Below are 26,691 nucleotides of genomic sequence, written 5' to 3' on the forward strand. Positions count from 1 at the left end.
CTGCATTACTTGCTATAGAGTAGTAGAGTAGGCTGTATCAGCCTGCATTACTTGCTATAGAGTAGTAGAGTAGGCTATATCAGCCTGCATGACTTGCTATAGAGTAGTAGAGTAGGCTATATCAGCCTGCATGACTTGCTATAGAGTAGTAGAGTAGGTTGTATCAGCCTGCATTACTTGCTATAGAGTAGTAGAGTAGGCTGTATCAGCCTGCATTACTTGCTATAGAGTAGTAGAGTAGGCTGTATCAGCCTGCATGACTTGCTATAGAGTAGTAGAGTAGGCTATATCAGCCTGCATGACTTGCTATAGAGTAGTAGAGTAGGTTGTATCAGCCTGCATTACTTGCTATAGAGTAGTAGAGTAGGCTGTATCAGCCTGCATTACTTGCTATAGAGTAGTAGAGTAGGCTGTATCAGCCTGCATTACTTGCTATAGAGTAGTAGAGTAGGCTATATCAGCCTGCATTACTTGCTATAGAGTAGTAGAGTAGGCTGTATCAGCCTGCTTTACTTGCTATAGAGTAGTAGAGTAGGCTATATCAGCCTGCATTACTTGCTGTAGAGTAGACTATATCAGCCTGCATGACTTGCTATAGAGTAGTAGAGTAGGCTATATCAGCCTGCATGACTTGCTATAGAGTAGTAGAGTAGGCTATATCAGCCTGCATTACTTGCTATAGAGTAGTAGAGTAGGCTATATCAGCCTGCATGACTTGCTATAGAGTAGTAGAGTAGGCTGTATCAGCCTGCTTTACTTGCTATAGAGTAGTAGAGTAGGCTGTATCAGCCTGCTTTACTTGCTGTAGAGTAGGCTATATCAGCCTGCATTACTTGCTATAGAGTAGTAGAGTAGGCTGTATCAGCCTGCATTACTTGCTATAGAGTAGTAGAGTAGGCTATATCAGCCTGCATGACTTGCTATAGAGTAGTAGAGTAGGCTATATCAGCCTGCATGACTTGCTATAGAGTAGTAGAGTAGGTTGTATCAGCCTGCATTACTTGCTATAGAGTAGTAGAGTAGGCTGTATCAGCCTGCTTTACTTGCTGTAGAGTAGGCTATATCAGCCTGCATTACTTGCTATAGAGTAGTAGAGTAGGCTGTATCAGCCTGCATTACTTGCTATAGAGTAGTAGAGTAGGCTATATCAGCCTGCATGACTTGCTATAGAGTAGTAGAGTAGGCTATATCAGCCTGCATGACTTGCTATAGAGTAGTAGAGTAGGTTGTATCAGCCTGCATTACTTGCTATAGAGTAGTAGAGTAGGCTGTATCAGCCTGCATGACTTGCTATAGAGTAGTAGAGTAGGCTGTATCAGCCTGCATTACTTGCTATAGAGTAGTAGAGTAGGCTGTATCAGCCTGCTTTACTTGCTATAGAGTAGTAGAGTAGGCTGTATCAGCCTGCTTTACTTGCTATAGAGTAGTAGAGTAGGCTGTATCAGCCTGCATGACTTGCTATAGAGTAGTAGAGTAGGCTGTATCAGCCTGCATGACTTGCTATAGAGTAGTAGAGTAGGCTATATCAGCCTGCATGACTTGCTATAGAGTGGTAGAGTAGGCTATATCAGCCTGCATGACTTGCTATAGAGTAGTAGAGTAGGCTATATCAGCCTGCATGACTTGCTATAGAGTAGTAGAGTAGGCTATATCAGCCTGCATGACTTGCTATAGAGTGGTAGAGTAGGCTGTATCAGCCTGCATGACTTGCTATAGAGTAGTAGAGTAGGCTATATCAGCCTGCATGACTTGCTATAGAGTAGTAGAGTATTTTTTTATTTTTGCACTTCATGCAATTCTACTACACTTCATGTGACTGGAGACATATGCAGAATCTTTTTTAAATCAACAGAGATTACTCTGCTTACGTTGACAAATAGATCAATAAAAACCACGCCAGATCTGTGTATTAGATAGTATTAGTATTAGATCTACGAAAAGGGGGGGAGACAAATACAAGATGACGTCCATCTAACCTGGAGGAGGAAATTATTGTCCAAAAACAAATGTGGCATTGACCCAATGATAACGGTGGTGAATATGCACACTCAGTGGGGATATGGCAGGTTTTTCTCTGCTGGTACTCTTTGCTGAATTAAGTTGAAAATGTTGTTAACTTAAAGACAAATTATTTTTGTTAAGTCTTTTGTCTTCTCTTTACAGCAATATCCATTTGTTTTCTGAACTGTTTATCCAAGATTTGTATTTTTCAATATTGTGATATTCCTGGCTGGGTCTCTATAAATTTAGCTGACAGTCTCAACTTAACGATCATCTATTTAGTATTTGCCACAGGCCCCTCCGACTCAACGATCATCTATTTAGTATTTGCCACGGGCCCTTCCGACTCAGTTACGCAATTAAAAACAATCCACCGCAAACATATTTATTTTTTATTAATGATCCTCTGTGGCCAAAGCTTTCTGGTGTAGTAGCCTATTTTGAATTATTTTTTATTTCTTTATAGACATGAGTAAGCTATCATTTTGGCAATTTAATTTACTTTAGGGAAAACTTAGCTGCCCCTAGCCTTATTGACGCCCCGCATATGTATTCTAACATCTTCAAATTACTTATCGGAATTCGGTAAGAATGACTCATGCCGTTGCATGTTCTCTTAAGATAAATTACCATAAACTAAATGTGATTTCTGTCATTCTGAAAACAGTGGGTGTACGCCCTAATCCGGTTCCACAACCAAAGCCTATGGGTCTGGTAAATTTCTTAAATGTCCGGTATATAAAATTGCTGCCGGTCAAATGTCCAGTGCCACATTTTTCTAACGGAAACCATGCTACAGTGGCATAGTAGGAAAATGTAATAGATTATGTAAACAAAGGAAGGAATGATGGAGGAAGATTTTAATACAGAAGTATTTGATTGCTCAAATTTGGCAGCTGACCATTGTGGTTGTAAACACCTTGTTGTACATTGAGGGGATTGCACTTCTAGGGTCAATATATTTTAAGTGTTGTTCTTCTGCTCCGTTGCCTCACTCGCTGTTCGACATCAAGCACTTCTTGCGTTGTGTAGCCCACTGTTTCCCAACAGAGTTCTTTGAAAACTCCCAGCTGGCCTTTTCCACATATTTGTTCAATTCGACCACAGGCACACCTGATTCATATTGACTAGTAGAATCAGGTGTGTTGGTAGTGGGAAAAGAACAAATGTAGAATGTTTGGAGGGCCCAATGAGTTGCACTTCTCTGTGCAGCTGGTAAACTTGGTGGTCACCTCAACAGCCATACCACCTTCTGTTTGGCTTATTTTGGTGAACACAGACACAAGCTATTCAGGAGATAATGCAATAAACATTAAGTTCTTTCCATTTTTATAGATGACTACTTTATATTATCATGACGTGTTTGAAACCCCCACCAGTGATGAGAAATGAAAGTGTTAGCATTGTTAAGCCGTGGGCTTGTATCTTGACGAATATAGTAATTTATAGAAATGACTTATGCACTTTGGTACCCCCACAATTGAGTTGACTGGGTGGGAGGACTTTCAGGGTTTTGTCTCTGAGATATCTTTAGCTTGATGTCTGGAATTGAACATTGTCAATTAAACATTTTTCCCACACACTTGGGAGAATGGATGTGTGAACATTTTTAGTAAAGGCAACAACACCACCAGTGAGGGGGGTAGCCAACAAGGGTTCTCTGGCTGCCAACGTCTGGCTTTCCCTGGCTCTTTCACAAACATTCATTTGCATGAAAAAACCTGCATTCAGAAACACTTTCCTTTTCCCATCTCTCTTTTCTCTTTCTGGTGATACAGGGCATCTATTCAGATTGATAGAGGAGTGAGAGGGAGGTAGAAAGAACAGCAGAGTGCGCATTGAGCAGTAGCTATGATTTAACACTAACAAGAAGCTCATTCCGATGTTTTCATTTCCTGGCTGTTTTTAATTGAGGTTGTTAAGAAATCTCTTCTAGAATGGTACTGTGAATCTAAGATGGAGGAGACAGGGAAGAATCTCAGCTGACTTTCAGGAAGGAAGCATTTTAATATACCACACTAAAATAGCTCATGTCCTTTGGTGTAGTAGACTACTAGTACTATTTTCTGCTTGGTTGTAATATGAGCTCCTCCTGAAAAACGGACTCCAGAAACCAGTTCCTGCTGTGAAGGCTGGGATGTCCAGTGTTCTCTCTGTGCTCCTCCACTCACATGATGGGGATCTATTAAGTGGAGCATCGGGCTACTATTGTTATGTAAGTTAGATCTCATAGGGAAATGGGTTTTGAATTCCAGGCTAGCGACTACCTTCCTAACAGTCAGTCAAGACATTCACTCACCCTACATCTTTGGGTATGGGACTATGTGAAGTATTTATTGAAAATGTATATCTACTCAGTTGTTATTTGTTCACATTTAGAAACAAGTGTTATGGTATAAATTCTGGTATTTTTAATAAAGGCCTACGGAATCTTGTTCAGATTGTGACGATTCCGCCAGCACAATGTCGGTTGAAGGATGAGCGTCGCATGGGAGTGACGCCACCTGTCGGAAGACAATGACTGAATCCGTTTCATTGCTTACAGAGGACTCCCTAGAGTAGAATTGACCCTTAAGGTTTTATCTATAATTGACTCTTCCCTAAGCCCCGCCCCCTTGGTTAAAGTTGCAACCTCAGACATTTTCCCGGGGAGCCCCATTCCCCATTCTAACTAGTGAAGAACCCCACAATCTCAAACTGTTTTTAATACACAATACAATTAAACAGACTATCCCTTGCTAATCAGGTGACTCTCGGCTATGTTGTGGTGGACTGTCAACAATTGCTTCACAAGATAATTACACTTTTAGTGTGGCTAGCCACTGGATGGCTCTGAATGCACTGACATCGTGCAGTCAAAGCTACTAACAGTCTTGTTCACATTGGCATTTTGAAGTGACTCAAATCAACAAAAAAACTGCATATCCAATTAGAATCTGATCTTTTTCCTACAGTCTGAACATCCAAAGAGCACATCTCATCTGATATTTCAAGCCACATTTAAAAATTTAAATTGGATACAAATCTAATTCCTGGCATTGACTGGTTTTAACTGTCAAATCTGATTTATTTGCCCTCAAGTTGTTTTTAGACTTATTTGGCATTGCTTGCTAGCTTCTCTGGCAGTTTGACAAATGCAAGTGGTAACAAACTAGCTTAAGTTACAAACACATTTGTGAATGTGCTAGCAAGTTAAACAGCTACCTAACGAGCTAGTTGACTGCTGTGGATAGCCAAAAAGGAGTCATTTTTATAATTGGATCATCTTATACTTTGAGGCTTTAATGAAAGTGTTCACTATGATTTCAAACATTCAAAGCAGCTGGGAGACTTCCATCGTGAGCATCGTCAGTCATCTTAGCTTACTAGACAACTTGAGTGCAAGGAAGCATGAATGCCACTTGAACGAGACACGTGGTACAGAATGGCACTTGAACCAGACAGATCTTTTGGGTTCAATATCATTACATTGTATATTTTTGAAACTATGCATTAATGAATCAATTGTACAATCAATTTGACTTTGGTAAAAATGATCTAACTACATTAGCATAATGACTATAATTTATTTTAATGCTAAATCTCTGTTGATTAAACTGGGTAAATCAAGATGTAGCCTAGGCCTATTCACAATACAGGTGAATGCATATTCAATAAGAGTGTGTGCATGCATTGGGTTATTGAGCTTGATTTGGCTGATTTCACGAGGCTACAGATGAATAAGTCCCTTCCATTTGGGAATTATTCCGTTGTTCAACATCATTTGCATAGAAGAAGCAATCTCTTATTTTCTAAAATTGCACACTGTCTCTTTAAGACGCATTACGTCATTCATAGTCAGTTTGAGGCTTGAGCAAAGATGATCTTGACTGGGAGAGATGTGAGGCGGGTGGAGATGAAGTGAATGAATAATGTTTTTGGTGACCTTCAGCTTTGTAGTCAGAAATATTTTATGTTATGGTTTGCATATTATCACAAACAAGAGGGGTAGTGAATTTATGTTGGCTTCAACTGTAAGCTAGTAATGAAAGTTAGCCTACAAAGCTGGAAGCTTCTTGCATTGTAAAGTTTTCTAGCCTATACTGGACATTGTTTTGGGAACAGTAATTAAGTTTCAAATGTTATTCAAGTGTGTTAACTAACGTGCAGCGTAAGTGGTGATGCCACCCAGACTTCAGCGTGTTCAGTGGTTCCTCAGGACAGGCTAGAGCTAGCACTGAGTAAGTGGCACAGGCACGGTGCTCTCGCGCTATAAGGACACATTGGCTGCGTTGACAGACAGATTTGATCCTCGCTCAATCAGTAGACGACGTGAGACACGTTTGACAGAAGTACAGAAAGTGAAACAAATTCTAGTATCAAACCGTATCGAAAAAGTGTTGAAGTTTCAGTGTACCGCGCAACACTACTCCAAACATATTTTTGCTAAGAGCAGCTGATTAAACAAAGGTTAGCAATGTGTTGGCACAAATTAATGTCCAAGTAAAGTGAACTTGCCACACAGTGCAAGAAGCAGGTGCTTATGGTTTCTAAGATATTCCAGTGAGAGTGATTGTTTCCTACGAATGCAAGTTGCATAATATTAGGAGTACATTTTTATTCTTAAATAGTAGCCATGTCAGCAGTCTGAATGCACATTCGATTTGGTCACTTAAAACGGCAGTGTGAACAAAGCTCTAGTGCTCTCAAATTGTATCCTGATGTCGACAGTAGATTAGTTAAATTCATATATACACTGCTCAAAAATAAACCGGTACAAAAGTATATATATCCGCAGTAAAACAAGTCCTATATAGACATAACCTGAAAGGCTGCTCAGCAAGGAAGAAGCCACTACTCCAAAACCGCCATAAAAAAGCCAGACTACGATTTGCAACTGCACTTGGGGACAAAGATCGTACTTTTTGGAGAAATGTCCTCTGGTCTGATGGGAGGAAAAAATAGAACCGTTTGGCCATAATGACCATCGTTATGTTTGGAGGGAAAAGGGGAGGCTTACAAGCCGAAGAATACTATCCCAACTGTGAAGCACGGGGGTGGCAGCATCATGTTGTGGGGGTGCTTTGCTGCAGGAGGGACTGGTGCACATCACAAAATAGATGGCATCATGAGGGGGGGACATTATGTGGAGATATTGAAGCAACATCCCAAGACATCAGTCAGGAAGTTAAAGCTTGGTCGCAAATGGGTCTTCCAAATGGACAGTGACCCCACGCATACTTCCAAAGTTGTGGCAAAATGGCTTAAGGACAACAAAGTCAAGGCATTGGAGTGGCTATCACAAATCCCTGACCTCAATCCTATGGAACATTTGTGGGCATACCTGGAAAAGTGTGTGTGATCAAGGCCTTCAAACCTGACTGTTGCACCAGCTCTGTCAGGAGGAATGGGCCAAAATTCTTGTGGAATGGGCCAAAAAAGCTTGTGGAAGGCTACCCAAAATGATTGACCCAAGTTAAACAATTTTAAAGGCAATGCTACCAAATACTAATTGAGTGTATGTAAACTTCTGACCCACTGGGAATGTGATGACTGAAATAAAAGCTGAAATAAATCATTCTCAACTATTATTCTGACATTTCACATTCTTAAAATAAAGTGGTGATTGTAACTGACCTAAGACAGGGAATTATTACTAGGATTAAATGTCAGGAATTGTGAAATTTAGTTTAAATGTATTTGTCTAAGGTGTATGTAACCTGACTTGAACTGTGTGTATAAATAATTAATCTCAGCTTCCAATCACACATTTGGAGAAAACTAGTTATATTAGCGAGGTAACATTAGCATCGATTTCAATTTTGGCTGACCCAGCTAGTAAACAATGGGGCCAAAGAATAATTTCAGATTAGAAAAATACTCCAACAGGCTTTGCATTTCAGGAATTAGTTCCATGTACCCCTGGTGTACTGATCAATTATTTAACCATTTAAACCATTTCTTGATATGTCTGTTTTTGCCACTTGCCTAATTAGCTTCCTTGCATTTGGAACGTGAGCGTGTCTGAGGCTGGTCAAAGACCCGAGCCTGCTTAGTAACAGTTGTGATCGATTGCCCAAAATGAAAGGATTGGGTTTAACAAAGTGTCAAGTTATTTTCATTTTATTTAGTGTCTTTGGCTATTCTATACATTCCTCCTTTTTTGATGTAACTCTTTTGGTGGGAGGGGACATTAGGCAATAAGAAAAATCTGGGGAACACTAATTAGTTTAAATAGAAAGGATCTGATGAACATGAAAAGAGTCCTGTTTTTAAGTTAACAGGATAATGTATAAACTAATAGTCCATCTCCTATTAGCTTACAGAGGGTTAACCCAATTGTGCAGGTTGTTAAATCATTGTTTGATTTTGGCCCTGTGTGTGTTTGCCCCATATTTGTGTTTGTCATTATTGATTCTCTGGGGGTTGGTTTTGTGCTGCTGTCATTGTGCATTGGTTCCCCCTGCTCCCCTCCTAACCTCTGCCCCGGTCGGTGGTGTGACCTTCAGGGCTCTCTGACCTGTCATCACACCCCGTCACCCCGCTCCCTCCCTGGTCTGCTGTCCTATGCCTGGGGCTCCCACCAGCACCCTTCACAAAAAGAGCCCTAATTGAGTCGGCCAGGAGAAGCAGCTGTGCCACAGAGCTGGAAGCCAGCCAGCCAGCATCGGTCACTGCAGAACCAACCACGGAAACAGCAAAACAAGGTTGGCCCTGGTCTCGCTGCCAGGTGATTGGCTGTACCGGGTGATCATGTGACCGGGTGCTGGCTGGATGAGCTTTCAACGGCTGACACAGTTGAGGGAGATGGGATGGAGAATGTCACTGCTACCGAGATGGGGTAAGGTTTTCCTTTCTGTGTTTTTAAAGACCCCCTCTTCCTTTCCATGATGGACAAAAAATGGAGAGAGACGTTTTTTAAATTCTGTCTGTTAATGGGGATTAGGGGCAGGCAGGGAGCAGCTAGTGTGAATAGTGAGGCATAGCCACTAAGCCTTTTGTTTTGATGGTTGGTTGGTGGGAGAGGGAGGAAGAGGACGGAGGGTGTGGGGGATGTGCATTCATTGCATGCATCCTCTCTACTCTCACTTTATCATCACTGCAAGGGCTGTGTGCAAAGAAAAAAAACCTGCATTGTGCTTGAGGAGGAAAGGAAAACAAGTAAAGGATTGGAAAAATGAGGTGAAGGAGAACCTGCTCATGGCCAAATGCCCAAAATATCAGTGCTGCTGGTGTGTATGGTGTACTAAGATGGTGGAGGAGAAGAGTGGGCTGGTCCTTAGGATTCTGCTTGTTAGCCTAGCGACCGGTTTTGCTCAAACAAAGCAGACATGTCATTGTGGCTGTGTGATACTGTCTGTCTTTGGTTGCTATGGGGTTGGTCTGTCGGTGGTTGTCTTAGTCTGTGTTGACTTCGTCATTGGTTAATCCCTGGTTGTATTGTGCTGTGTAGCGCCGGGTTATTTGGGCCAAGTGTAGGCTAACGCCACTAAGTGGCTGCCTACTGTTTCTTTGTGGTGTCAAGGGAAGGGCATTTGACGCTCTGCAGCTGACTGCAGGGTTTTTCTGGTCTAGCTATCTGCTTAGGGGGTATCCACCATACAGTGTCACACACACACACAGAAAACCTTATCCATCCAGTGTAGTGCTACATTCCCTGCCGGTGTCAGGCGAAAGGGAAATGTGAGCGCCTGCCTGGTTGTTTTATCGTGTCAAGATGGAATCCTCATTTGGAGAGAGGAAGGCGTTTACACGGTGGGTAGGACGCAGAGAGAATTGGCTCTGAATTGGAAACCATTACTGATGGACCTACACAAGGTGGATCCTTTTCATTATTCATTTTAATGCACCAGCAAGCATCAACTGGTAAAATGTAGAATTTGCTCAATTTAAGCAGGAGATGCATTTTGAGAAGATTGATGCAATATTCATGAGGTAGTAAGAGGCAGTCCTCTTCTTCCTCAGCCCCCTCTGTTCTTTCATTTGCTCTTTCCCCCTTTGCTTCTCATTGCTCTTTCACCCTTTGCTTCTCATTGCTCGCACCCCTTTGCTTCTCATTGCTCTTTCCCCTTTGCTTCTCATTGCTCTTTCCCCCTTTGCTTCTCATTGCTCTTTCCCCCTTTGCTTCTCATTGCTCTTTCCCCTTTGCTTCTCATTGCTCTTTCCCCCTTTGCTTCTCATTGCTCGCACCCCCTTTGCTTCTCATTGCTCGCACCCCCTTTGCTTCTCATTGCTCGCACCCCCTTTGCTTCTCATTGCTCGCACCCCCTTTGCTTCTCATTGCTCTTTCCCCCTTTGCTTCTCATTGCTCTTTCCCCTTTGCTTCTCATTGCTCTTTCCCCCTTTGCTTCTCATTGCTCTTTCCCCCTTTGCTTCTCATTGCTCTTTCCCCCTTTGCTTCTCATTGCTCTTTCCCCCTTTGCTTCTCATTGCTCTTTCCCCCTTTGCTTCTCATTGCTCTTTCCCCTTTGCTTCTCATTGCTCTTTCCCCCTTTGCTTCTCATTGCTCTTTCCCCCTTTGCTTCTCATTGCTCTTTCCCCCTTTGCTTCTCATTGCTCGCACCCCTTTGCTTCTCATTGCTCGCACCCCTTTGCTTCTCATTGCTCTTTCCCCCTTTGCTTCTCATTGCTCTTTCCCCCTTTGCTTCTCATTGCTCTTTCCCCCTTTGCTTCTCATTGCTCTTTCCCCCTTTGCTTCTCATTGCTCTTTCCCCCTTTGCTTCTCATTGCTCTTTCCCCCTTTGCTTCTCATTGCTCTTTCCCCCTTTGCTTCTCATTGCTCTTTCCCCCTTTGCTTCTCATTGCTCTTTCCCCCTTTGCTTCTCATTGCTCTTTCCCCCTTTGCTTCTCATTGCTCGCACCCCCTTTGCTTCTCATTGCTCGCACCCCCTTTGCTTCTCATTGCTCGCACCCCCTTTAAACCCTTTGTAGGCTACATTGGACAGGTTTATATGGTAGTGCTATTAGCGGTTTGCTTTGTTCGATGTTGCTTTGTTTTCTCTAGTGATTTTACTGACTGGTTTTTAGTGGGTTGAATTCTGTGGGGGCATAGCTAAGTATGCAGAGGCAGTGGACATGGTAAGATTCTAGATTATTATTATTTTTTACATACAAGCTTTGTGTGTATTGTGCCGATGGGCATTAGTCATTGTATTGGTCGGTTGGATTATTCATAAAATAAATAGCAGTGTGTTTTCATCCATGGACTAACCTACTAAATGCACACTTGTTTTTCACCTAGAAGGGAATCCATGTAGCCTACTAGCCTAATTAAAATCTCAGAACATTAGCCTAATATCTGCAGGAAATAAATGACTAAACCTTGAGGCTATAACTGTGTACATTATGGGGCTGTGCGGAGAAGTAGGCGAATATGAAAATAGTGCGATGATGGAGATGCAGATGGCCCTAAATGATCATTCGATTTAGAAACTGATTTGGATGTTGATGTAATTGCAAATGCAATTATGGAACTGGAAAAGGAAAGGCAATAACTAGTTTTCATTTGCATGCATTCAGTTGTGCAACCGACTAGTTATCTTCCCCATAGAGGCTTGTGTAATTTTTATTACAATTTGTATAACTATCTAACACAAACAGCTGTATTCACTATAATATAATAGTTTTAATGTTAATATGACACTGGGGCATAGTGAAACAATCATCCCAGCATTGCAACCTCATGATCCCAGCCCCCTTCAGAGTCAGCACTATACTGGCTGTTAAATTATGGTGATGATAAGCGCTCTCTTTTTTTATTTTTTATGGCGGAGGCTGGAATTGAATCTCCAAAATGGCCGCAAATTGAACTACCTCGGTCTGCATCTGCAAACAGGGGAATGTATTGTCTCGCCTGCAATTCTCCCCTGTATTGTAAATGCATGAAGTGGCAGTGTATCAATAAAAGAAGAAAAATGTCCCTCCCCTGATCCAATTTTGGTGATGGTGGTGTTTTAGAAATGTGTTTTGGTTACCCCTGCGCATCAGCTAGTGCATTGACAGAATTCACTGGGTTGTTCTGGAATGTTGAATTTTAGACTTAAGTGGTTCTGGAATGCTCCTGAGTGTTCTTCTCTGCCCATCCTGTGTATCGGCTCCATCCTAGTGAGGGCAATATTGACATTTACAGACTCACTGCCCAATCAACCCAGTCTAATTGACTCGCTGAATTCAGTTGGATCAGCATTGGAATTGCTTGTCTTGTCTAGAACTTTGTCAAACAAATCATTTTAGCCTTGGAAACCAGAACAATGTTGCAACCAAGGCCATGGTTCATAATTACTAATAGGGCACTGAAGTTGCTTTGATTAGTCATTGTCGACCTGTGGGTAATATAGGCAACTGTGTAGGCTAGTCAGTTAGCTCTACGCTGTATGCTTGCAGCTGAAGCCTTCTGCCACGCACAACTGGCAAAGGAAGAGATCCCAAAGGCTTACATGTAGGTCTGCATGCCAAGGCCATTGCTGATATCTAACATGTCACTGATTAATTTAGTAACAATAGAGTGATACATTTTTCCACCTCGGTGATCTAGTTAATACCCGCCCGCTTGCTGCTTCCCTCCACCCTCTCTATAATGGATGATCTAAAAATACAAACTTTTCCTTAGCGAGACGAGCGAGTGCCTCTCTGTCGTGTTGAGTTGTCTTCACATGGCAGTATGGGGCTGTGTGGCACGCGAGTAATGGTGTTCCCTTAGCTGCCGAGCCCATCTTCTGTCTTCTAGATCTCGTCTTCTCAGCTGATTTCCGCAAGAGCGAGGTTAACACATTAATAAGCCTGCCTTTTAAACGTGGCCTAGTTGGAATGCACTGTGTGGTATGTGGTCTTTAGTCTCATACATCAAGTGTATAGCCGAAATATTGGCCCTAAATTGCACAGAGATTTTGACGTCAGCGGGCATGGCCTATGTTGTGTGGAATATCAATATCGTGTTGTAGAATGTGCTTAATCTGCTTATCGTTATGATATACGTTTTCTATTTAATTAGGTAGTACCGCTTATGGCTGTGTCTATTGAGAATGGAGTGGATGTCATGTCTGTGGTATTTGGCAATTAACCACTTGACAGGTGGGATGGCACCGTTCTGCTCTGTCTGCTGCTGCCCATCTCATCAGTGTCTGCCTGTGGATTGGGCTTCCACTGCAGTGAAGATTATCAGTTGAAATAATTTGACCATCCATTTTGTCTTTTGTATGCTCTTTTTATTCTTGTCTATGCAATATTCTTTCAGAAGACATTTAGCTAAAAGGTAGCCTAATAACAAACCTACTATAGTACAATTATGGTGAAAGCCAGAATTGTCATAATTAGGCCATCACTTTCATCAAGTTTAATTTGTTCAAAATCCTAGAAGGGGGAACGCAGTAAAGCAAAATCTACCCGGGTGTGAATTATTCAGAAGTCTAGTGTTTTCCAATCTGTGTGTATGTTAGAATTGTTCTTATCCCAAAGCCGTAGCAGGCATTTACAATTCTGATTTTCTAGATCTGACCCTACTTTCTCAAATGTTTAATTGAATCTTGAGTGATGACTTTTATTTTAATACAATCCACTGCTATCTTATTCTGAGCTACGTGCTTGGGCCCTCGAGCGACTGGCCCTGTCAAGGCTTGCCTAAGTCCTGCCTGTGTAGCAGAAAATAGCTTTAAATGATCATCTAGGCTAACCATTGCCGAACATGTATTTACCATGGAGCTATCAATGTAATTAATGGTGATGGGTTATTAAATCCTTGATAAATTCACTATTTTCTCTTCTGAGATGGATATTAATTGACATTGTCATGATCACTCCCTCACCTCTGACTGTAATGTCATTTTACACATCAATGAAAATGCCTATGGATTAATGGCGATTAGGCAACGTCCGTTTTATGGGCAGTTTGATAGGCGGAGCTGAAAAAACCTTAATGGTCGTAATGTGTCCTCGTCCTCTTAGGTCAAGAGGTAGTCCAAGATGGCTGCAGCATCTTATGATCAGCTGCTGAAGCAAGTGGAGATACTGAAGATGGAGAACTCCAACCTTCGACAAGAGCTTGAGGACAACTCAAACCACTTGACCAAACTGGAGACGGAAGCCTCCAATATGAAGGTAAAAAAGGCAGAAAACAGATTTTTGATTATTTACTAAGAACCCATGTTTGTTCGTTATGTGACACTGTAGCAAAACATTTTGCAATGTAAAATGCAAACAGACTTTAATGGATAAGGACAGATGATAGGCTCTCCCCGTTCCACTCCTTTTTCTAAGCTTTCCCTTCCGTTTCATGCCCACTGAACACAATCCAGCCTTTCCTCTAAACCAGGACCCTATCAAATTAAATGTTAACTACAAAGTAGCCTATTGCCTACCTGGCAGAATTATTCCTTTTTTTCATCAATCCATTTCCCATTTTATTATTTTTTTGCAAACTCTGCAATCGCATGAGTGCAGCAGCAACACTGGCCTCTTCCTGATGCTCACTTGCATTAAAGGCTAACTGGACATAAAAACAACAAAATCCCAGAACTCAAACATGCTTTTTCTGCACAAACCACTGATCTGTCTTTCACGTCTATGACAATGCCCTTTTGTTTACAAATTTAGCCACAACCATGCATAATGCACATTCCTTAATAATGACTAACTTCTTTTAGCAGGCATTATAGAAAATGAACACAGGTCTCATAAACAATCTCAAGCACAAGCCCATGTGCTAGTGAGTAGCTTGGCTCTATTTGCTTGCAAACAAGGTAGAACAGTTTAATTGTAACGAACACAACCTTCTGTCCATCTCCAACTGTTTGATCAGCATGCTAGCCTGTCCACTTTGTTCAGATGTTGAAATCAAGTGGCCTTCCTTATTTCTCAGAATGAGACCGAGTTGCCAATTCCTTTATATAAGAGTTTTTTTATGCTCATTGCACTTTTATTAAAATGACTAGACAGCTAGTATAAGTCTGTGGCTAAACTGCTGCTTGTGGTAATGCAATGCCACGCGCAACAAACTGAGCATTCATTTTCCAGAATCGATGTTCATTGATGCTCCCGTTTTTGGTAGGGTCTGCTCTTAGTGCAATTTGACGAGTTGAAACATAAAAAGGATATTGCTTGGAAAAGGTTAACCTCTTCCTCTATTACGGTAAAATGCCTCAATGTTTTTCGGTGTCCATATGATGGATTATGTTGGACCAAACCGCAAATACCGAGTTGAAACTGCTTGTTAGAGAGGAAGACGTGACCTTTCATCTGTGTTGTTGAGAGTGGCAGGGGCTTGGTGTCTGGGAGGGAGAAGGTGCATACAGCACGGAAGGAGCGAAGGAGACGAGGCCAAAAAGACAACAAGCGGACATAAAAGCTCAAAACCAATAAAAGAAAAACTTTTGGAATATTGTTCAAAAACATACATTCTAATTAATTGAATTAATTTCATGTAATGCCCGGCCCTATTTACTAGCTGTCAGATCCTTGTTTTCTCCGTCCTTGTTTAATCAATTCCTCTGAAAGCTCATTGGAGGTCCAAGGAATCTCAGTTGATCCTCTCGTCCAATGCACTTTAAGGTGTTTTGACGAAAAATTTGGTTACTGACACTTTCTCACACAACCTAAGTCTGTGGGAATCCCTTCTGAGTGGAGTAGTGATCAAAATCAAATCAAATTTATTTATATAGCCCTTCGTACATCAGCTGATATCTCAAAGTGCTGTACAGAAACCCAGCCTAAAACCCCAAACAGCAAGCAATGCAGGTGTAGAAGCACGGTGGCTAGGAAAAACTCCCTAGAAAGGCCAAAACCTAGGAAGAAACCTAGAGAGGAACCAGGCTATGTGGGGTGGCCAGTCCTCTTCTGGCTGTGCCGGGTGGAGATTATAACAGAACATGGCCAAGATGTTCAAATGTTCATAAATGACCAACATGGTCGAATAATAATAAGGCAGAACAGTTGAAACTGGAGCAGCAGCACGGCCAGGTGGACTGGGGACAGCAAGGAGTCATCATGTCAGGTAGTCCTGGGGCATGGTCCTAGGGCTCAGGTCCTCCTCCGAGAGAGAGAGGAGAGAGGAGCTGCCATCCTGAGTTAGGCTGCTGAATGTCTCTCTCTTGCTCGCGCGCACACACACACACACACACACACAGAGTGGTTGGATGTGCCAGCCTGCTTGGTTGCGTAACTGGATGATGTGACCTGGCAGGCTGAGGATACAAGAGGTGATCTAAGTCCCAGGGCTTTTCTCTTCTCACAGGAAGATTTTGGTTCTCAACAGTCTTTGCCAATGTCTTCTACCCCACAATGCGCCCCTGGGTAGTCACTGGTGCCACCTCACATTAGGGAGCACTACGCTCTTCCATGTAGCAGTGAATATAGTCGGGAAACACACTCCAATATACTCATCTCCTGATAATGCATTTGTAAGAATGAAAACAAGAGAAGGAAAGTGGACATGATAATGGTTTAGTTGCCCAAGTTGTACCAAGGGTATTTTTGTTTCTCAGGTAAAAACTCAAAGCTTACTGGCCCTGTTTTTCCACACAACAATATTGAGCCTATTATAGGGCAGCTGCATGATAAGAATGGGGGATATACTCCCCATGGTCGTGTGTGTGTGTGGCCTGAAACACTTATCTTAATGTACTATATGAAGATACAATACTGTTCTGTGTATAGACCTACTAGTTTACAGACATTGTCTGGGCATTATGGAAATGTTGTCTAATGTAACAGTAACCCAATATGACCGCCCATTCACTACTGCCATATTTTCTTGGATGCAAACAGCCGGCAGTAGAAGATTACTCCATGCATTATTCATCCTAGCCAATTTACACGCTAGTAGCCTATATAATGAATCTAGCCACCCCAGTGCCTTTAGCAGGGAAGAGAGGGAGCTTATCAGGACCTTTATCTTCCAGCTTCCCCCACCCATTTCCTTTTCTTAGATTGCGTCCCAAATGGCACCCTATATGGTGCACTACTATGGGCCCTGGTCAAATGTAGTGCACTACGGTGCCTTCTGAAAAGTATTTTCAGATTTCCACACCCTGAATTTAAAATGGATTAAATAGAGATTTTGTGTCACTGGCCTACATACAATACCCCATAATGTCAAAGTGAAATTATCTATGTTTTTAGACCCTTTTTACAATTATCAAATCAAAATCAAATCAAATGTATTTGTCACATACACATGGTTAGCAGATGTTAATGTGAGTGTAGCGAAATGCTTGTGCTTCTAGTTCTGACAATGTAGTAATAACCAACAAGTAATCTAACCTAACATTTCCAAAAACTACTACCTTATACACACAAGTGTAAAGGGATAAAGAATATGTACATAAAGATATATGAATGAGTGATGGTACAGAACGGCATAGGCAAGATGGAGTAGATGGTATAGAGTAGTTGACGTTGCTCTTATATTCAGTAGTTCCTCCTAACTGTATGTAATGAAACTCAAGATTACCTGGGGTACCAATGTAAGAAATGACTCGTAAAAAAAAACAAAAACAAAACATCTCTGTCGGCGACGGAAGTACTATGTACAATTAATAAAACATTTAAAGCTGAAATATCTTGAGTCTAAGTATTCAACCCCCTTTGTTATGGCAAGACTAAATAAGTTCAGGAGTAAACGCTCAAGTCCCATAAGTTGCATGGACTTGAATTTCACTTTGAGCATTCTGAAGTTATTGATCCACCATCCAAAGTGTAATTAATTTCACCCAGTCACTACAAAGATACAGGCGTCCTTCCTAACTCGGTTACCAGAGAGGAAGGAAACTGCTCAAGGATTTCACCATGAGGCTAATGGTGACTTTAAAACATTGAAGACGGATCAGCAACATTGTAGTTACTCCACAATACTAACCTAATTGACAGTGAAAAGGAAGCCTGTACAGAATAAACATTTTCCAAAACACTCATCATGTTTGCAATAAGGCACTAAGGTAAAACTGCAAAAGATGTAAAGAAATGTCTGAATACAAAGTGTTATGTTTGGAGCTAATGCATCACTGAGTGCCGCTCATATTTTCAAGCATATTGTTGGCTGAATCATGTTATTTTGGTATTTTATTAGGATCCCCATTAGCTGTTGCAAAAGCAGCAGCAGCTTCTCTTCCTGGGATCCACATGAAACATGACATAATACAGAATATTTATAGACCACAGCTCAAGGACAGAACTACATTAAAAAAAGTAGCCTACACATACATACAATATAGGTCAAAGAGGGGAGAGGTGTTGTGAGGTTTTGCTTGATCTGTTTTTTGAAACCAGGTTTGCGGTTCACTTGAGCAATATGAGATGGAACAATAATGTCTCTAATACTGTACGCTTTCTTGAATTTGTTCCTGATCTGGGGACTGTGAAAAGACCCCTGGTGGCATGTTATGGGTATGCTTGTCATCGGCAAGGACTGGGAGTTTTTTTAATCTAAAAAAGAGGAATAGAGCTAGGCACAGGATAAATCCTAGAGGAAAACCTGATTGTCTGCTTTCCAATACACTGGGATACTAATTCACCTTTCAGCAGGACAATACCCTAAAACACCAACATGTATGGCAATACTTAAATGGCTGTCTAGCAATGATCAACAACCAATTTGACAGTTTCAAGAATTTGTACAAAATATTAAAAAGTGCAAATATTTTACCAGCCAGGTATGCAAAGCTCGTAGACTTGCTCAGAAAGACTCCCAGCTGTAATCTCTGCCAAAGGTGATTCTAACACTCCATGGATGGAAGGCCTATCAAGTTTGTATTCATGGCCAACATGTCCCTAGTGTCCTATGTGCCAAAGAAAGGGGTGTTAATACTACTGTAAATTCGATTTCTGTATTTCTAAAAACATGCTTAGACTTTGTCATTATGGGGCATTGTGTGTAAATCCATCCCCAAAGTATTAATTCATTTTTATTTCTGTAATAAAATGTGGAAGTCAACGGGTATGAATACTTTCTGAAGGCACTGTACATGGGGAATAGGGTGCCATTTGGGACTCAGCCTCAATGTGAATGAAAGAGATTTTGCAGCGATACCAACTAACCGGCCAGCCCCTCCATCTCTTTCTCACCCCAGAGGCAGGCAGCGCTCCCTGGGTTGGCTTCAGTATGCCAGTGCCTCCCTGGAGGACGGATGGTGCTATACCATGCATGCTAATGGGGAGATGACTGGCTATGGGGGCTCCCTACTCCCTTGCCCATGAAGTAGACTATCGTAAATAAGACATCTGTTTTATCCCCCCACTCCTTCCCCAACCAGTTTTTTAAAAACCTTTCATTTGTCTTTTCCTGCTAGTACTGACTTTGCCGATTTAAAGTCTTTATGGTACTTACTGTGATTGTCTCACTTAGCTATTAAGATGAATGGACTAACTGTAAGTCGCTCTGGATAAGAGCGTCTGCTCAATGACTCAAATGTAAGTAAGGACAAGATTGTGTATCCTTTCCTGAATCCCAAATCAACCCCTAGCCTCTATCCTTTTGTGTTGATCTGACAGGATGGGAGTAGGCTGGTAGTGCCTATCTTGCCCTCTGATAGACTGGAATTGTTTCCATATTGCTTACACCAATCTAATCCTCTCTGATCTAATCAAATGCCTAGAGCATGCGGGCTAAGGGTTGATTTGTTATTCAGTCTGAGAGCTTACTGCTTTTGTAGAGCGTTTTTGCGATGTTGCCTTTCCATTTCCTTGTAATAAATGCGTGTACGGACTCAGCATGTAGGGACATGCTTTGGTATATTTTTGGTACAAGCTTAGTCAGTCATTAGTTATTAGTCATTGCTAGGGAGAGTCTTGCAGTATGTGTCATCAGTCTTACTCGCAGTATCTGAGACAGTCTACACCCTTTCCAGTAGCTTTGGAGCTGGTTGGGGTTTGCCTCTCTATTTTGGGCATTTGAGTGAGGGTCTCTGTGCTTCCCTTAGCTGGGGAGAGTCTTCCTCTGTTACTTGTCCAACACTGATGAAACATCCTTTTATCTCAGTAGGTTTGGAGCTGAGTTTGGGGTTTGCCTCAGTCTCACTTTTGGGTGTGTGAGGCAGGGGGTCTGCTGGCTCTCCCCTTAGAGTGGCACATTCAGCACTTAGCTATCTATTAACAATTCACTCGATCAGGTCTGCGTAGTCGGTCTGCTCTTGCACAAATGGAAAATACTGCTAACTCGGTGAATTTAGTAAGCCTAGGGCTATGCTACCTGCTACTCTGCACCAGATATTTCACACTGAGGGGGAAAGTGGCTGGCGCACCCTTGTTGTGTAGCTGCAGGTATCAGCCTGGGTTTGGCTTAGGGAGTTTGAGGAGATATAAGAGAACGTGTTAAACAAAAAGGGTTCAAGTTTAAATAATTGTCACAGTTGAGCTAGGCTCTCCGTTCCATGATCTAACCAGACATTGATGCTGTAAAAGGTTCCATGATCTAACCAGACATTGATGCTGTAAACGGTTAACGAGTCACATTTATTCATTGTGTAATGTGGATAGCAATGTCATCACCTGTAAAAGACCATTTTTATGGTTGCACGCCGACGGTTGGTTTAAGTGTGCAAAACGTTTTTATTTTGTTAGAACTCTTGTGATTCAGTTCAGTTTGTTCCTGTAGCAACTTCCAGTTTTTATTGTCCCCCACGATGAAATCAGGGAGGGGGCTGTGCATCTGTCTCCATCCGCTAGTATGTTTGTCACACTGGCCCGATTTGGACTCTGGTGAACGATGCTTCTTACTGTAGAGATCCGTCATTTACAAAATTAGGGTGGTGGGATCTGCATAATTCCTGGGAGATATGTTTACTGTTGCCTTGTTTTCTTTTGGAAATACTTGTACAGTTTTTGCTGGCTTATTCTTCACTTGATAATACAAATCCTCACTCTGGCAAGAAGAAAACACACCATCGTATTGAAGTCACTGTAAAATGGAACCACTGGGCCAACGTCACAGTAATTCTTGCACTTGGGGCCACAGCGGTATTCATTGTTGACCTGTTCTTATTTCCTTCCTGGACTATATAGCGCCGTAGAGAGAGCAGGCTATTGCATCCTCCTTACTAAATAGTGTTTAACCTAATACTTAGCCTAGGCTGTAGTAAATTAAGTGTTTTGTTGGTTAACGGTAGCCTAAGTAGTAAAATCACAATGACTGTAATGCAAAGATTCTGCATATTCTAAATAGGGGAAAGGGTTATAATTTGCAACCAAGTGAGAAGTTGTTTTTCTTTTCATTTTTCAGTTTTTTTCTTGTCGTAATATCGCCTCCATAGTATTCCTTACCGGGAGAACCCCTGTTGAGATCATAACTAATTAGGTAATTCAAGGGGTGGATAATGTTTATGACTAATGGATGAGATTACAAACAGTATGCCTTTTCCCCTGTGGTAATCCAGTCTCATATTCATCAGAAACAGTATCTCCCCCTGGCATGTTTAGAGCACGCTTTCACACACACAGACACTGCTGCTTCTGAGGCGCTCCCTTCCCTCTGCACCTCAAAGAAGGCAGGATGTCTTTTAGTTTTTTTGTCTCTCCCTTCCACGCATTGTATCTAATGAATGTGCCTCTCATTTCCTGTCCTCCAGCCATTTCATCTCTCCTCAGGGCCCAGGGGCTTCAAAACGCACCCTATCCCCTTTAGAGTGCACTCCTTTTGACCAGGGCCAATAGGGTTCTGGTCAAAAGTAGTGCACTATGTAGGGAATAAGGTGCCATTTGAAAAGTAGTCCCTATACAGTGCACTAAGGTGCCATTTGGGATGCAACCAGGCTCTCACAGCTGCAGAGAGACGAGAGCACAAACACACACTCTTCATCAAGGAGCACAGAGCAGGCTTCCTTTCTTTCCTACCCACCAAGCCAATTACACACAGCACAACGAGTTCCATTTTAGGTAGATAACTATGGTTACAAACACTCACACCATTTGAACGTTTATCTTATGCAGCCTACTTAACATAAACCCTAAAGCTTAAGATAAGTACTACACTAAAAATCTTCATTCATGTTATCCTGTATGTGGAAAGGAGTTATGTCAAGTGAAATGTTGTTTTTGCTATATTTTATGTTCCTGGCAGAAAGTTTCTGAAGAAGTTGGCTGACTTAAAAATCCTTGTGACAACTAGTGGATCATTCCCAGTGACAACTGTCAGGCCAGGGCTTGCATCTCAAATAGCACCCTATTCCCTACGTAGTGTGCTATTTTTTTTTTTTTTTTTTACCAGAACCAAATGGGATCCTGGTCAAAAGTAGTGCACAATATAGGGAATAGGGTGTTCTGTGGGACACAACCCATGTTCAGGCAGCTCTGGGATCCAGATGGGGGAAGGAATAATTTCAGTTAGTGACTGTCCTGTCATGCCGTATCACAGCGTGTGGCTTTGATTCTCTTCATGTCATGTTCTATCAAAGGAACAGTCATAATATGACACAGCAATATGACATCATCAAAGGTGTGTGTCTTCTAGGGCTGACCCCAATTAGTCGACTTGTCGATTGTTTGTTCGTTAGGCTGTTGGTTTGACCGAGATTGTTTTAGTCGAGCAGTAACACACACACAGTGAACTAATCCATTGCGGAGGCCTAGACTAAAAGCCAATTTATGCTTGATTTGAAAATATGGTCGGGGGCTCCATCTGGAGGGTGTGACGCAATTGCGGAGGCTCCAGAGGCATGCAGAGGTCAACTCGAGCTCTGTACTGCATCGCTATGCACCTCCCAAATCTTTTAACAACGCAGAGGGCTCTGTATCGCTCCGCATTGAAATGATTTGTTGACGGTAGGTGGGTGCAGTACATCCTTTATAAACACACTCACTTCCTTGATAACGGCTCTGCACTGCTCTGCGACGCACAAGAAGTATGAATGCCCTGACTTCTGCTGAGGCCGTGTCACCGTTAATGCTGCATGGCCAATGCAGACGTCGGATGAATGAAAAGCTTTTGAACAAAACAGATCTCTCCATTTTTCTTTATTTAGCCAAGACATTTTTCTTTATTTAGCCAAGACATTTTGTCTATTAAGAAGTGATTTTTTATTTGTTTAAAAAAATAAAACTAGTTTCTCAAGTCTCATTTCTGGTCTACCATAATCCTAAAATGACTCCAAACAAATCTATGGTGATGTGGGTCTCTTAAGTATAGCAGTTAGGATACTTCACTCGTCTCGTAGTGTAAACCCACCATTCTCCACGTCCGCCTTCCCATGACAACATCGACGCTTGTTTTTTCCATATTGACATGGCTGCTCTCTCCCACCAGCACACATCTCCCTCCTCCACCTAGGCTCGCATGCCAACCAACAACCAAACCCCAGGCCCTTGTGGGAGCCCAGCTCAGATGAAACGAGAGCCTGATGAGATTGAGACACCCCAGTGTGCTGTGTTCGGACTCTGCAGATGGGTACTTTTACAGCATCGATTTCCGCTACTTGGAGTCCATAGAATGACCTTTTTTAAAAGCCTGTGTGTGTTTTAGAGGGAATACTGCAGCACTGATTACTCTGCAGGGATACCCTCGTCATATTCTAGCCGGTCTCTCTGTTGGATTTATTTGTGTGCGAGTAGGGTTGGGTGGTATCCAGATTTTCTGTACCATACCGGGGTATACGATATTACCGGTAGTGCACAGAAGTGGCACCATTTCATTCCAAGCGTAAAGAAATAAACATTGATGTACAAAACAAATTTAGGCAGCAGGGATCTTGATCCAGGATTGATGCTCTCTGCTGTAACCAAGAAGCCTAATCTTGTAAGCTAGCCACTTAGTTAGCAAGTTAGCGAGCCCTGAGCTGGAGTTAATTTATTTGGCACTTTTCTTAGATAGGCCTAGAGCTTTAGCCTTGTGCTTGCCTTGCATTAATGACTAGCCCATCGTCAACTTAATTTACTATCAATTACTTGATTGTTATTTAAGCCATAAGGCGGTGTGGTATATGGCCAATATACCACGGCTAAGGGCTGTTCTTATGCACGACATAATGCAGAGTACCTGGACAAAGCCCTTAGTCGTGCTATATTGGCCATATTCCACAAATCCCAAAGTGCTTTATTGCTATCATAAACTGGTTAACAATGTAATTGGAGCAGTAAAAATAAATGTTTTGTTGTACCCGTGGTATACGGTCTGATATACCACAATTGTTATACCACAATTGTCAGCCAATCAGCACTCTGTTTATAATTGTTTTTATAGATTGATCTCTACTCTAAAAATACCTATCTGGATTTTCTTCTTGGTCTTTCATGTACAGTCAGCTTGTAGTCAGCTGTATTCTATTCACGTTAGCAACAAAATGTTTGTCACCCCTGATGGTCTGGATAGTGGTTCTGCTAGGAACTGGTGACTCAGAATAGAATGAAGGGCTCTTTATCATATTATCCCAGCCTGATAATGCGTTGTTTAATGCGTCTGGACATCTCACACTCTCTAGAGAGAGAACGAACGCATCACACAGCCCGGTGTGTTTTTTTGTTTTCTGCCATTGTTGAGCTACAAAAAAGCCCAGCCCTCCTGTCAGACCCTCCTGTCAGACCCTCTTTCGACTCGCTCCTCTACGCATAAGCTTGGGTCAGAGGTTAAGGGGTAGAGGTCAACGGACACTGACCCCTCCGGGTCATCTGTTGGGAGTGAACTCTTCAATGTAATGCAGCTGGATGGATGTGGCCTCTGTCTGCTCTCTGGCTAGAGACAACCAAGGTGGACGGAAAGCTCTGTTTCCTGAGGGGGAGCCGCATTGTCACCCGACATGTTGTCAGACATCGCTCCTCTGCTCTGACCCTTTGCTCTCCCCTCACCACAGGTCAGGAGACTCTTTCTCTTCCACTTAAAAAATGGCATATCCAAACTATAAACACCCATTCAACCTGGAAAGAAAGGTGTAGTAACTATTGACGAATGACCTGCAACACAACATTGTTGTTAATACAAGGTCCAAACTGTCGTATGGACATGCTCGTACCTCTCGCTCGTTATGTTGTTAATACAAGGTCCAAACTGTCGTATGGACATGCTCGTACCTCTCGCTCGTTATGTTGTTAATACAAGGTCCAAACTGTCGTATGGACATGCTCGTACCTCTCGCTCGTTATGTTGTTAATACAAGGTCCAAACTGTCGTATGGACATGCTCGTACCTCTCGCTCGTTATGTTGTTAATACAAGGTCCAAACTGTCGTATGGACATGCTCGTACCTCTCGCTCGTTATGTTGTTAATACAAGGTCCAAACTGTCGTATGGACATGCTACCTCTCGCTGTTATGTTGTTAATACAAGGTCCAAACTGTCGTATGGACATGCTCGTACCTCTCGTCCAAACTCGACATTATGTTGTTAATACAAGGTCCAAACTGTCGTATGGACATGGTCCAAACAAGGTCCAAACTGTCGTATGGACATGCTCGTACCTCTCACTCGTTATGCTGTTAATACAAGGTCCAAACTGTCGTATGGACATGCTCGTACCTCTCGCTCGTTATGTTGTTAATACAAGGTCCAAACTGTCGTATGGACATGCTCGTACCTCTCGCTCGTTATGTTGTTAATACAAGGTCCAAACTGTCGTATGGACATGCTCGTACCTCTCACTCGTTATGTTGTATGATTATAGTTTTAACACTGGAGTTATTATTCTCCTCTAGAAGTCCTTTCACCGCTTATAGGTTCAGTAAGTCCTCCTGTAGCAAGGGAGTTTTCTACAGTAATGCCAACTGATTATGGTCAGGACACGTACTCTAACAAACCCTGGCATAGAGCGTTTTAAATCTGTAGATCTTTGAGGTGTAGGCTACATTAGGTTCATAGTTCCATTTTAAAATTGATCATTAGCCTATAGTGGATCGTTGTCCCTATACTGGGATGGTTGATGCTAACGTGCGCTAATGTGACTAGAATGACGTAAGTAACAGCAAACTTTCCAGGGCGTAGACATGTCTTATATGGGCAGAAAGCTTAAATTCTTATCGAACTGCACTGTCCAATTTACAGTAGCTATTACAGTGAAAAAAGTACCATGCTATTGTTTGAGTGCACAACACCTTATCACGGCAACTGGTTTGATACATTCACCTCTGAAGGTAAATAATGTACTTACATTCAGTAATCTGGCTCTGATCTGTCATCCTGAGGCTCCCGGAGATAAAACATAGCATAGTTTTGTTTGACAAAATAAATGTTTATCTTCAAATGTAGGAACTGGTTTCTACAGTTTGAACCCCTGCTTTCTCTGGCTCCACACCCACCCCGCCCGGCGCATCTAGATTAGAGGTCGACTGATTATGATTTAACTCATTTTAACTTAATATAATACATCAATAAAATCAATTTAGCCTCAAGTAGATAATGAAACATGTTCAATTTGGTTTAAATAATGCAAAAACAAAGTATTGGAGAAGAAAGTAAAAGTGCAATATGTGCCATGTAAAAAAAGCTAACGTTTAAGTTCCATGCTCAGAACATATGAAAGCTGGTGGTTCCTTAACATGAGTCTTCAATATTCCCAGGTAAGAAGTTTTGGGGTGTAGTTAGTTATTATAGGAATTATAGGACTATTTCTCTCTATACGATTTGTATTTCATTTACCTTTGACTTTTGGATGTTCTTATAGGCACTTAAGTATTGCCAGTGTAACAGTATAGCTTCCGTCCCTCTCCTCACTCCTACCTGGGCTTGAAACAGGAACACATCGACAACAGCATTCCTCGAAGCATTGTTACCCATCGCTCCACAAAAGCCGCGGCCCTTGCAGAGCA

The 26,691-nt window shown here is 42.0% G+C and overlaps 1 protein-coding gene across 3 annotated transcripts in view; it reads left to right on the forward strand.

The window, feature by feature from the left end:
- The window catches only part of LOC112219719 (adenomatous polyposis coli protein), an 80,222-nt gene that overhangs the window by 34,145 nt on the left and 19,386 nt on the right, over positions 1–26,691 (forward strand). Inside the window, exons 1-2 of one of the 3 annotated variants that reach the window (XM_024381247.1) lie at positions 8,732–8,821; positions 13,921–14,073. In XM_024381247.1, the coding sequence (XP_024237015.1) occupies positions 13,939–14,073 (135 nt within the window). In that variant the 5' untranslated portion in view covers positions 8,732–8,821; positions 13,921–13,938. Of the gene's footprint in view, positions 1–8,731; positions 8,822–10,983; positions 11,059–13,920; positions 14,074–26,691 lie in introns of those variants that run through there. The other 2 variants (XM_024381249.2, XM_024381246.2) reach the window with 2 other exon arrangements.

This window comes from Oncorhynchus tshawytscha, linkage group LG20 (genome assembly GCF_018296145.1).
Source record: "Oncorhynchus tshawytscha isolate Ot180627B linkage group LG20, Otsh_v2.0, whole genome shotgun sequence".
NCBI classification, from domain to species: Eukaryota; Metazoa; Chordata; class Actinopteri; order Salmoniformes; family Salmonidae; genus Oncorhynchus; species Oncorhynchus tshawytscha.